We start from the raw sequence: 14239 nt of genomic DNA on the forward strand, positions 1-14239 counted from the left end.
GTTCCTCAAAAATTTAAAAATGGAATTACTGTATGATCCAGCAATTCCACTTGTGGGTATATACCCAAAGGAACTGGAAGCAGGAACCTGAAAAGATATTTATACACCCATGTTTATAGCAGCATTAGTCACAGTAGTCAAAAGGTCAAAGCAACCCAAGCTGCTTGGGTTGCAACTCCATTGACAGACGAATATGTAAACAAAATGTGGTATATACGTACAACAGAATATTATTCAGCCTTTAAAACGAAGGAAATTCTAATAGATACTACAGCATGGATGAACCTTGAGGATAAATGCTAAGTGAAATAAGCCAGTAACAAAAAGACAAATACCGTGTGATTCCACTAATTTGAAGTAATTGGAGTAGTCATATTCATAGAGACAGAAAGTATTATAGAATGGTAGTTGCTGGAGCCAGGAGGAGGGAATGAGAAATCATCATTTAATGAGTATAAAGGTTTAGTTTTGCAACATGAGAGAGTTCTGGAGATTGACTACACAACATTATGACTGTACATACTTAACAGTACTAAACTGCACACTTAAAAATGGTTAAGATAGTAAATTTTATGTTATGTGTATTTTACCACAATTTAAAAATTAAGGCTGGGTGCGGTGGCTCACACCTGTAATCCCAGCACTTTGGGAGGCCGAGGTGAGCAGATCACCTGAGGTCAGGAGTTCGAGATCAGCCTGGCCAACATAATGAAACCCTATCTCTATTAAAAATACAAAAAAAAAAAAATTAGTCCAGCATAGTGGCGGGCACCTGTAATCCCAGCTACTTGGGAGGCTGAGGCAGGAGAATCGCTGGAACCCAGGAGGCGGAGGTTGCAATGAGCCGAGATCGTGCCACTGCACTCCAGCCTGGGCGACAGAGCGAGACTCTGTCTCAAAAAACAAACAAACAAAAAAATTTAAGAAAATGTTTGAGCAATGAAGAATTAAACTTTAATATTCAGGACTGATTAGAATAGAGATGAGGAAGGAGGATTAGATGGTGTTCTGGCCAATTAAAGTGTTATTGAGGCCCTAGACTGGTGGAAGTGATGGTATTGTAAAGTCACGGAGAGATGCTAGAGACACAACGCTGTGGCTTACAACTTTTCTCAAATCTCCTTCCTAATATGCCTGCACCACTGGGCTTGGGGACTTTGTTTTTAACATGTTATTCTCTTAGTTTCTTTAATGTTTGCGTATATCAATGTTATCTGAGCGTCTAAATGTCTAGGGAGCAGGTACCCTGCCTACTTAGTTCTGTATGTATAGTATGCAGCACTCAGCATCATGGACAGATAGACACTTAATGCTATTTAAAGAACATCTATTGGTTAGGCAGCAATAATTATAAAAGAGCATCGGCCTGGTTTTTTTGTTTTTGTTTTTTTCTTTTTTAGAGATGGGGTCTTGTTCTGTCACCCAAGCTGGATTGCAGTATCATGATCATGGCTCACTGTAGCCACGACCTCCCCAGCTCAAACAGTCCTCCTGCCTCAGCCTCCTGAGTAGCTGGGACCACAGGTGGACACCACCACACCCAGCTAATTTTTAAATTTTTTTGTGGAGACAGTGTTCCACTATGTTGCCCAGGCTGGTCTCAAACTCCTGGCCTTAAGCAGTCCTCCCACCTTGGCCTCCCAATGTGTTGGGATTGCAGGTGTGAGCCGCTGTGCCTGGCCAGCATTGGCCCAGTTTTGGTATCAGTTGAAATTCTCATAAGCACATGAAAGGTTATAGGGTTTTACTGGTGTCTGAAATATTTACTTTTTGTTTTTGTTTTTGTTTTTTTGTCTGAAATATTTCAATACTAGTTGTAGTTGTTTGTAAAAATTGAACCCCCAAACTATGGCGAAAACATATACGTGAACATTTGTCTTACATAAAACTGATGAGACCTCCAAACCTTCATGTCCTGACAGCTTGTGGTCATCAGTGATCCCCACATCAAGATTGATCCTGACTACTCAGTATATGTGAAAGCCAAAGATCAGGGCTTCTTTGTGAAGAATCAGGAAGGGGAAGACTTTGAAGGGGTGTGTTGGCCAGGTATGAAATCACTTTATACACTTATTATTTCCACATGTTCTGTCCCAATTAATGAAGGCTGCATGGTCATCATTCTGCTCCCTTGTAGATGTCTCTTGCTCCTCTAGCTACATTTTAAGCATATAATTTAATGAAGAGATAGGTTTGCCTTCTTTTGTATCTTTTATAATACCTGGTACTATATGCTTTGTATGTATTTATCAATCAATAATTGAATGAATGAAAAATAAACAAGCAAACCTCAGTGGCATGCTGTTTCTCCAAGCAAACAGAGATAAAAAGTCGGGGAATAAGAAAAGCAGAGGAGGAGAAAGAAAAAAAGGGGGTCCTGCAAGCTCTCTCCTTGTGATTGCTCTTCACCCTTTTAGCCCACAGTTTTGACTTCCCAGGCTTTCATGAGTGACCTCAGCCACCCTGATGACTATGGATTCTTCATTTCAAAAGTTATTAAAAGTTATTAATTTAAAGCCTTGGTAGAAACTCCCCAAGGACAAAAGGAAAATACGTTGTTTAGAAATAAAAAGTCAGCACTATCTATCATAAATCCATGCACTGTAGAGAAACCCCGTGCCTTTCTTTTTTTCCCTTTACATCCCTTGAACACAATTCTCTGTTCTCTTTAAGAACCAAGAGATCACTGCAGGATATTTGCCATCCTTCCTTGGGCTATCTTAGGCCATCAGTGAGGGACAGGCTCTATCATGATACTTGTGCATTGGCATTCCCCTGGGCTTCTGGTATTGAAAGATCTAGTGATTGTCACTGGAGCCCAGCATTACCTTCCTTCACTTCTCAACAGACCATGCTTCTGTCAGCCAACTTTCGTGTTTATGTAAGGTGCCCATTTCCCAGCTCTCACATCTGATATCTTCTTTACAATGCATCTTACTGTGAGGACCACTGTTCTTGACAGGCTATCTACTGTTCTGCCTCCACAGGTCTCTCCTCTTACCTGGATTTCACCAATCCCAAGGTCAGAGAGTGGTATTCAAGTCTTTTTGCTTTCCCTGTTTATCAGGTTGGTTTTTATTCCTTTGTTCTTTTCTAGTTACCTGAAAGAGTGAAAGAAGTGGAAAAAGTGATTGAATAAAGCTATTCTTTTTCATTGAGTAGCTTTTGATATATAATGCTTTTATTAAAAGGCAAGTATGGCCACCACATTACAGACTCTGGGGGTGCTGGGAGAGGTGCCATATGCATAAGCAAATGCACAAAACCTGTGATTTTGACCTCTATTATAATAGACTCTATGATATATCAAAGTACTTTATAGCAGAGGTTTATTATATTTCCAAATTGCTCTATATATTTTATATAAAATTGTATTCCATAACTGTTATTTAAATATGATACATGTGAAAATATCTTACAACATATTTGTCATTAAAAGTGAAGTATGATTTTTAAATAATCTGATAAGAACCACAGAGGAAACTGGAGAGGCCACATCTGGAGAACTGTTTTCAACCAATTATGATGATATTAATGATGGCAGTGTTGATGATGATGATACCTAATGCAAATGGAGTACTTGCTGTGTGCCAAGCACTGTGCTAAGGGTGACTTCATGTGCATCATACCATTTGTCTTCATAATAACCCTCTGAAGTTGGAACTATAACTAAATCTAACCCCATAGATGAGGAAATTGAGACATAGAGAAGCTTAAAAACTTGCCAAGGTCATGCATCTAGTAAGTGGTGGAACCAAAATTTGAACTCAGGTCTGTTTGTCCCCTAAGCCCAGCTTTTAACCACTAAACTGTAGTTTCTGGCATCAAGTATTAGGGCACTAATAAACAACTTAGTACAGGGATAGACAAGCGTTGGGCCAAATCTGGCCATGCCTATTCATTTCCCTATTTGTGGCTGCTTTTGTACTACTATGGCAGAGTTGAATAATTGAAAAAGAGACCTCATGGCCTGCAAAGTTGAAAATATTTACTATCTGGACCTTTACCAAAAATGTTTGCCAATCCCTGCTTTAGATGGTTCTAAAGGAAAGATATGGTAGTTAAATATTTGGAAATCATTTACCCCCTTATACATAGAAGAACACACATGTTTAGAAATAAAGATTCAAAAAAAAAAAAAAAAAAAAACAAGCCACCTCCAGGAATTTGAGAGACTTTCTTGTGGGTGAGGTGACAGATGTATTCTGTGGGGTCTCAGAAGGTAAGCTAGGTAGGCTCTGCGAGGGGAATGTTATATACAAGGAGCAGGATTTTTGAAAAATAATAGAATGAGCTGCCTGAGGGACTCCCTGTCTTTTTACCTATTCAGTCAAACGCCAAAAGATAAGTGATTCTAGAAAAGACCAGGGATTCTACAATACCATGTTAACTAGATGACTCAACTGTCCCTTCCCACTCTAAACTGAACAATTCTGTGTAGGATACAAACTATAGATCATGTTAACAAACAGGTATATTGGCTGTCAAGTCTTTCAAAGTATTAGAGAGAAGGTAGAATCTTGTCATGTTCAGCTATAGTTGCCCTTAGTTAAGAGTTGTAGCATCTGATGAATGAGAAGGAGCCCAATTGTGAACATTCACAACCTTTCCCATAGGAGTCCTGCAGGGAGGTCTTGGAATGAATTTGCCAGGCAATATATATTTCACAGACAACACAGGGCAGCATTCTTTTATTCAGCAGCAAATATTTATTGAGGTCTGTCTATGGGCCAGGTACTATTCTAGATGTTTGGGATTTATTAATGAACAAAACAGACAAAATGTTGTTCCCTGTGGAACTTATACTCTAGCAGTGGAGCAGAGGACAGAGCATAGATAATAAACATAATTTTTAAAATGAGGTAGCAATGGTGACAGCTATTATATAGACATCATCAATGTAGGAGTGTCATGACCAAGGTTTACTTCCTAGGGATCTACGGACATCCTCTTCCTTTGGAATGACATGAATGAGCCTTCTGTCTTTAGAGGGCCAGAGCAAACCATGCAGAAGAATGCCATTCATCATGGCAATTGGGAGCACAGAGAGCTCCACAACATCTACGGTTTTTATCATGTAAGACATCCAAAAAGAATTAAACTGGGCTTGTGTGACCCACCTTTTGGCTGAAAGTCATTTGCTTTGTGATATAATGGCTATTCTCTACTGTTCATTTCTCTTTGTGTGTCTTTTCTGACAACTGCAATGAGTCTTAGGTAGTAGCCAATACAAGACTTTTTATTATTTCTCCCTTTGCTTCTTTTCTTTTCATGATGAACTTGATGAACTTTTAAATATTATGAAATTAATTATAACATAAAGCTTCTGCCTTGATAGGAGCCATTAATAAGTGGCACTCACTGGCCACTACCTCAAACTTTTATTGATGCGAGCAGTATGTAAATATGTGAAGGAAGGTAATTAAAAGAAGTGTTTTAAGATTTCACAGATATCTAAATACAGCAAATCTTATATTCACACTGGAGGAGCAATATTTAGAACACAGACACACAGCTTCAATAAGTATATTTTAAAAATGTAAAGCCTTCCTTAAGTACTTAGCTTCCTCAATAAAGGTGGTAAAATTATCTTTCATTTGCCAACTACATCCAAAAGACGTGGCAGACACTTGACCTCATGTATACCCATGGTTCTTTGTTATTTTCAAATTGTGGCTGTATTCCTGTGGCCCTCTTACCTATTGGTATTTTCCAATGGGATCTTTTGGCTAAATATAAGCATAGTTTTCAGATTGTATGTGTTTGCCTCTTTAACAGCCTGTTGCAGTAACTGTAGACTGCTTTAGTTAGTGAGCTGTCTTATATAGGTCAGGACCAGTCATTTAACCTCTCTGAAGCTCAGTTTTTCCTACCAATGAAAACTGTCTGTCTCAGAGGTTGTTACGGAGATTATATGAGAAAATTATATTAAATGCCTAGCAATAGTAAGCACCAAAGAAATGCTAGATGATTGTTTATTATTATTTCGTTGCTATTGTTAACCAAAGAAAATTTTCCATTCTTTTAATAGGGGAATTTAGAGTAATTTCATTATACCATGAAAATTATTTGATGGATTTATTTTAATATTTTCCATTTCATGCTCCTGCCTACTGTTTGCTTTTTATATGTTAGATAGCTTATTGGGGATGTCTGTACAAATCCAATCATCTCTTTGAAATTTTTCTTGTTTGGTGATATAGCAAATGGCTACTGCAGAAGGACTGATAAAACGATCTAAAGGGAAGGAGAGACCCTTTGTTCTTACACGTTCTTTCTTTGCTGGATCACAAAAGTATGGTAAGGAATGGCTCATATCAGACTTAAAAACACATTAGCAACTTTTTTTTTAACCATTTATAGAATGTGATGTTACTGTGCTGATGCCTTCCTTTTCCTTTTTTTTTTTTTTTTCATTTGTTTGTTTGAAACAGAGTCTCGCTTTGTCACCCAGGCTGGAGTGCAGTGGCACAGTCATGACTCACTGCAGCATTGACCACCTGGGCTCAAGCAATCCTCCCACCGAAGCCTCATGAGTAGCTGGGATTACAGGTGCACACCACCACACCCAGCTAATTTATATATGTATATGTATTTTTTGGTAGAGACAGGGTTTCACCATGTTGCCCAGGCTAGTCTCGAACTCCTGGACTCAAGCAATCTGCCCACCTTGGCCTCCCAAAGTGTTGTGATTACAGGTGTGAACCACCACACTCAGCTGATGCCTTCCTTTTCAATAGCCATTGGTCAGGCCTTTGATTGTAGACAGTGGTATGCCCTAAAGTGTGGATTTTGTCCTATAAGACAGAATAAACAAATTTTAGTCATTTGATACTTGTTTCTCACTGAAGAAATGGCCACTTCGTTGTTGGGAGAGTAACTTCTAAGTATTCAGTTTGCTGGGATAGTCATCTTTGGTCCTGTCTCTTTGATTTATCAAAGCCAGGGAGATACACCTCTAACACATTCCATTAACCAACTGTTCCACTTAGCAATGTGGCTTAAAATAGACCTGGCTGTTGCGTGTGGTCAGGGTCATCTATAACTGGATGCAGTTTACCAGCTAATGCAGATCTGGTTCAACTTAACAACCCTGTGGCAGGAAGGCTATTTTAAGTCCCCTGGCCTTGCATAAGCAATGGAGAGCTTAGATCCTAGTTTAAAGAATCCAGCCCTTACTATACTGTGGACATTATTAAGCCTCCCACTCCACCCCTGAAAACCTGGCCCTGTGGCATTCTGGAAAGGGCCAAAATATTACAATCTCAGGCAAAGATTCATGTACAGAGGTATTCAACACAGTGGTAGTCCTTGAAACAAAAGTAAGAAAGAAAATCTAAATACATAACAATAAGGGAATAGTTATAAAAGTATGGTATAGCAACATGATAGATTATCGTGAGGCTATTTATGTTTAAAAATTTTTTTTCTTTTTTTAATTTTCATAAGGCTATTTTAAATGGTAGCTTTAATTGCATGAAAAAATGTTTTTGATATGATAAATAAAAAAAGGAACACCTAAGTGTTTATAATATTAACCTAATTTTGTATTGATATGTATTAGATGTACATATTTTCAGGATATGTGTGATAATTTGATATGTTCATATAATCAAATCAGAGTAATTGGGATATCTATCACCTTGAATATGTATCTTTTCTTTATACTAGGAACATTTGAATTATTCTCTTTTAGCTTTTTTAAAATGCACACAATCAAGGCTAACTATAGTCACCTTACTGATCTATCAAACATCAAGTCTTATTTCTTATTTCAATTTTATAAAAGATTAATGGAAGATAGTAATTTAAATAAATAAGCAGGTAGATAGGTAGGCAGACAGTTAAATATAAGAAAATGTAATACCTTGGTGATTTTGAGTGATTTTCATCTTTTTCTTTTATCTAACTTTATTTTACAAATTGTCTACAAGTATCATTTTTAATCACAAAAAAAAGTATTTTTAATGAAAACATTTACCAGCAACAGTTAAAAAAAGATAACAGAAGATTTAAATATTAGGTTATTGTTGATCTCTTATGTTGGTCCATTGCTTAGCCTGCAGTACTCTGTGTGAAGCTATCAGCTTTGCTTCACTGTGTAGCAAGACATTACAGGAAACACTACTTTGTTAAGTCATATGCGATGATCAATAGCCATAGAGAACTTCTGACTAAACAATAGTATGAGACATGAAAATATCTGCATGTTTATGTGAGCTTTCTTTCTTGATGAGAATGTCTCCATACGGATTTCAGAATCATTATGTAAATACGTACATATCTCGCTTGAAGTCAAGAGGAAATTAGAATACTTTTTTAAAAGAACAATCCCTGGAAAATATTTTTTTTGAGCCAGGCACAGTGGCTCAAACCTGTAACCCCAGCACTTTGGGAGGCCGAGGCGGGTGGATCACCTGAGGTCAGGAGTTCAAGACTAGCCTGATCAACATGGTGAAACCCTGTCTCTACTAAAAAAAAAAAAAAAAAAAAAAAAAAATAGCTGCGTGGTAGCGCGCACCTGTAATCCCAGCTACTAGGGAGGCTGAGGCAGGAGAATCGCTTGAACCTGGGAGGCAGGGGTTGCAGTGAGCAGAGATCGTGCCATTGCACTCCAGCCTGGGCAACAAGAGCAAAACTCTGTCTCAAAAAATATATATATATATATTTTTTTTTTGGTCACGAGCAGTGGCTCATGTCTGTAATCCCAGTACTTTTCTGAGGCAGGTGGGCAGATCACTAGAGGTTAGGAGTTGGAGACCAGCCTGGGCAACATGGTGAAACCCTGTCTCTACTAAAAATACGAAAATGAGCCAGGCATAGTGGCACATGCCTGTAGTCCCAGCTATTCAGGAGGCTGAGGCAGGAGAATTTCTTGCAACTGGGAAGTGGAAGTTGCAGTGAGCCAAGATTGCACCATTGCAGTCCAGCCTGGGCCACAGAGTGAAACTCCATCTCAAAAAAAAAAAGAAGAATTTTTTTTTTTCCTGGCCGTAGGGTAGCCTAAAATTTCTATGAAAGATTAAAACAAAAATAGCTACCAAAACTATTTTGGTAGAAGATAGACAAAAATGCTTCAGGAGTAGTATATATTTCATAAAATAAGACTTTCCCTTTTATGGCTGTCTTTGGTGGTATATAATCTCTCATCACAAACTCTTAGCAACTCTTCAGTAAATAAGAACAAGAACACTGGCTTAGGCATCAGAGTGCCTGGGCTCAAATCCTGCCTCTACCACTTAATAACTGTGTAACTCTGGGTAGATTATGCATCCATTGCTTGCTATACTTCCCTCATCTATAAAATTGAGTTTATAATAGTGTTTATCTGATAGGATTGTTGTGATTATTAAGTAGGATAATACCAGCAAACTATTCGGCATAACACCTGGCTCAGTATGGGTTAAATAAATGTTAATTATTGTTATTGCTACTGTTATTATGTCTGCCCTTTAAGGCCTGTAACACTTCTCTCAAATTTTTTAGGGTTTTCTTTGGAAGCAGGGGCTGGTGGAGGTGGGAGGAAATAGGTACATAGATCAATGGAACAGAGTAGAGAATCCAGAGTATCCAACACATATGTGATCAATTGCTTTGCAACAAAGTTTCCAAGGCAATTTAATGGAGAAATTATAATTTCTTTTCAGTAAATGGTTCTGAAACAACTGGATATCTGTGTGGGGGAAAAAATGAAACTACACCCCTACCTCATACCATATTCAAAATTAAACTAAAAAATTAACTCATTTTAAAAGCTAAAAATACAACCTAACTTCTGGAAAAAACATAGAATAAAATCTTTTTTTTTTTTTTTGAGATGGAGTCTCACTCTGTTGCCCAGGCTGGAATGCAATGGCATCATCTCAGATCACTGCAACCTCCACCTCCCGGGTTCAAGTGATTCTCCTGCCTCAGCCTCCTGAGTGGCTGGGATTACAGGTGCCCACCACCACAGCTGGCTAACTTTTACATTTTTAGTAGAGACAGGGTTTCACCATGTTGGGCAGTCCGGTCTTAAACTCTTGACCTCAAGTGATCTGCCCTCCTCGGCTTCCCAAAGTGCTGGGATTACAGGCGTGAGCCACTGCACCTGGCCAGTAGAAAATCTGTATGGCTTTGAAACAGACAAACATTTCTTAGAAAGAACACAAAAAGCATGAATCATAAAAGAAAAAAATGACAAATTAGACTTTATCAAAATTTAAAAATGTCTGCCCTTTCAAAGACATTGGTAAGAAAATGAAATGGCAAGCCACCGACTGAGGAAAAAAATATTTTAAATATACATATACAGATATATCTGCCAAAATACTTGTATCCAGAATATATAAAGAACTTTTACTACTCAATAATAATAAGAAAGACAACCTACTTTAAGAGTTGGTTTTCTGAAAAAAAAAAAATAATAATAACAAAATAGATAGACTGCTAGCTAGACTAATAAAGAAGAAAAGAGAGAAAATCCAAATAAACACAATTAGGAATTACAAAGGAGAAAATCTAGGAGAAATGGATAAATTCCTGGACACATATACCCTCCTAAGACTGAACCAAGAAGAAATTGAATCCCTGAAAAGACTAATAACGAGCTCCAAAATTGAATGAGTAGTAAAAAGCCTACCAACCAAAAATAGCCCAGGACCAGACAGATTCACATCCCAGTTTTACCAGATGTACAAAGGAGAGCTGATACCATTTCTACTGACACTATTTCAAAAAATTGAGGAGGAAGGACTCCTCCCTAACTCATTCTATAATGCCAGCATCATCCTGATGCCAAAACCTGGCAGAGACACAAAAAAGAGAAAATTTCAAGCCAGTATCCTCGATGAACATTGATGCAAAAATCCTCAACAAAATACTGGCAGACTGAATTCAGCAGCACATCAAAAAGCTTATCCACCATGATCAAGAAGGCTTTATCATTGGAATGCAAGGTTGGTTTAACATACCCAAGTCAATAAATGTGATTCATCACATAAACAGAACTAAAGACAAAAACCACATGATCATCTCAATAGATGCAGAAAAAGCTTTCAATAAAATTCAGCATCCCTTCTTGTTAAAAACTCTCAGCAAACTAGGTACTGAAGGAACATACCTCAAAATAATAAGAGTCATATTTGACAAATCCACAGCCCACATCATACTAAATGGGCAAAAGCTGGAAGCATTCCCCTTGAAAACTGGCACAATACAAGGATGCCATCTGTCACCACTCCTATTCAAAATGATATTGGAAGAAGTCCTGGCCAGAGCAGTCAGGCAAGAGAAAGAAAGAAAGTGCATCCAGATAGAAAGAGAGGAAGTCAAACTATTCCTATTTGCAGATGACATGACTCTGTCTAGGAAACCCCATAGTCTCAGCCCAAAAGCTCCTTAAGCTAATAAACAACTTCAGCAAAGTCTCAGGATACAAAATCAACATATAATAATCATTAGCATTTCTATACACCAACAACAGTCAAGCCTAGAGCCAAATCAGGAGCATAGTCCCATTCACAATTGCCTCAAAAAGAAGAAAATACCTAGGAATACAGCTAACCAGCGACGTGAAAGATCTCTACAATGAGAACTACAAAATGCTGCTCAAAGAAATCAGAGATGACACAAGCAAATAGAAAAACATTCCATGCTCATGGATAGGAAAAATCAATATTGTTGAAATGGCCATACTGCCCAAAGCAATTTATAGATTCCATGCTATTCCTGTCAAACTACCAATGACATTGCTCACAAAACTAGAAAAAACTATTTTAAAATTCATATTGAACCAAAAAAAAAGAAAAAAAAAAAAAGAGCCTGAATAACCAAGGCAGTCCTAAGCAAAAAGAACAAAGCAGGAGGCAATATGCTACCCAACCTCAAACTACTACAAGGCTGCAGTAACCAAAACAACATGATACTGGCACAAAAACAGGCATGTAGACCAATGGAACAGAATAGAGGGCCCAGAAATAAGGTTGCACACCTACAACCATCTGATCTTTGACAAAGCTGACAAAAACAAGCAATGGGGAAAGGACTCCCTGTTCAATAAGTGGTGCTGGGACAACTGGCAAGCCATATGCAGAAGATTGAAACTGGACTCCTTTCATATACCGTATACAAAATTAACTCAAGATGGATTGAAGACTTAACAGTAAAACCCAAAACTATATAAAAACCCTGGAAGACAACCTAGGCATTACCATTCTGGACATGGGAATAGGCAAAGATTTCATGATGAGGATACCAAAAACAATTGCAACAAAAGCAAAATTGACAAATGGGATCTAATTAAACTAAACAGCTTCTGCACAGCTAAAGAAACTGTCAATAGAGTTAATAGACAATCTACAGAACGGGAGAAAATATTTACAAACTATGCATCTGACAAAGGTCTAATATCCAGCATCTATAAGGAACTTGAGCAAATTTAAGAGAAAAAACAAACAGCCCCATTAAAAAGTGGGCAAAGAACATGAACAGACACTTTTCAAAAGAAGACATACATGTGGCCAACAAGCATATGGAAAAAAGCTCAACATCACTGATAATAGAAAAAAGCATATCAAAACCACAATGAAATACCACCTCACACCATTCAGAATGGCTATTATTAAAAAGTGAAAAGGTAACAGATGCTGGCAAGGTTGCAGAGAAAGGACAATGCTTATACACTGCTGGTAGGAGTGTAAAATAGTTCAACCATTGTGGAAAGCAATGTGGTGTTTCCTCAAATAACTAAAAACAGAACTACCATTTGACCCAGCAATCCCATTACTAGGTATATACCCAAAGGAATACAAATCATTCTGTCATAAAGACACATGCGTGTGTATGTTTACTGCAGCACCTGTTCACAATAGCAAAGACATGGAATAAACTTAAATGCCTATCAGTGGTAAACTGGATAAAGAAAATGTGGTACGTATACACCATGGAATACTATGCAGCCATAAAAAGGAATGAGATATCTTGCCTGTGATCTGGTCTTTGATATTTTTTCTTTTTTATTAAATTTATTTTTATATATATGAATGAGATCATGCCCTGTGCAGGAACATGGATGGAGTTGGAGGCCATTATCCTTAGCAAACTAATGCAGAAACAGAAAACCAAATACCACATGTTCTCACTTAGGAGTGGGAACTAAATGATGAGAACACGTGGACACATAGAGGGGAACAACAGACACTGGGGCCTACCTGAGAATAGAGGGTGGGAAGAGGAAGAGGATCAGGAAAAATAACTAATGGGTATTAGGTTTAACATCAGGGAGACAAAATGACAAAATGATCTGTACAACAAACTCCTGTGACACACGAGTTTACCGACATAACACACCTGTGCATGTACCCCTGAACTTAAATATTTTTTTTAAATGAGCAAAAGATTTCTATAGACACTTTTCAAAAGAAGATACATGAAGAGGCTGGGCATGGTGGCTCACGCCTATAATTTCAGCACTTTGGGAAGCCAAGGCAGGTGGATCACTTGAGGCTAGGAGTTCAAGACCAGCCTGGCCAACATGGTGAAACCCCTCTCTGCTAAAAATACAAAATTTAGCCAGGAGTGATGGTGCACATTTGTAATCCCAGCTACTTGGGAGGCTGAGGCTGGAGACTCACTTGAACCCTGGGAGGCAAAGGTTGCAATGAGCCGAGATCACGGCACTGCACTCCAGCCTGGGCAAGTGAGAACATGACTCCATCTAAAAAAAAAAAAAACCACATGTATTATATGCAAGTTATATCTTAAAGTTGATTTTTCAAAGGGTTCCTCCTCTATCAGACCTAAATTATACTTAAAAAATGAGTGCAATTTCAGAATATTTTCCTAGAATGTTTGTTTTGTAGATTTTAATAACTTTTCACATTAGAAAATTGATACTTTTCATTGTAGAAAATTAGAATTTATTTATGTTAAGGCGAGAAATTGGTTTTCCTTTTCATTAAGTTGTCTTTTACAAATAAGGAATCTACATAGGAAATTGAACGCATGGGTTGATTTGTGATTTTAATACATTGTTGCTGGTGACCAAAGGTGCCGTGTGGACGGGCGACAATACAGCAGAATGGAGCAACTTGAAAATTTCTATCCCAATGTTACTCACTCTCAGCATTACTGGGATCTCTTTTTGCGGAGGTAAGATGAGTCCTTTGAGGCTTGAAGTGCAAGGAAATAAAAAATGAGGGTGTTTTCATCAAAGCTGGTTACAAATCCCTTCTCATTAGCTGTTGTGGGCAGACATAAA

At 37.9% G+C, this 14239-nt stretch overlaps 1 protein-coding gene across 10 annotated transcripts in view; it reads left to right on the forward strand.

Annotated features, from left to right (window-relative positions):
- LOC100984344 (calpain-3) overlaps positions 1 to 14239 on the forward strand; it is a 145131-nt gene that overhangs the window by 57289 nt on the left and 73603 nt on the right. For all 10 annotated transcript variants that reach the window (XR_004666487.3, XM_063596572.1, XM_055098321.2 and 7 more), the window contains 5 exons: positions 1923 to 2049; positions 2988 to 3067; positions 4934 to 5077; positions 6204 to 6300; positions 14029 to 14130. Coding sequence is in view for 9 of the 10 variants with exons in the window: in XM_063596572.1 (XP_063452642.1) it covers positions 1923 to 2049; positions 2988 to 3067; positions 4934 to 5077; positions 6204 to 6300; positions 14029 to 14130 (550 nt within the window). In the remaining variant the exon portion in view is untranslated. The remainder of the gene's footprint in view (positions 1 to 1922; positions 2050 to 2987; positions 3068 to 4933; positions 5078 to 6203; positions 6301 to 14028; positions 14131 to 14239) is intronic.

This window comes from Pan paniscus, chromosome 16 (genome assembly GCF_029289425.2).
Source record: "Pan paniscus chromosome 16, NHGRI_mPanPan1-v2.0_pri, whole genome shotgun sequence".
NCBI lineage: Eukaryota > Metazoa > Chordata > Mammalia > Primates > Hominidae > Pan > Pan paniscus.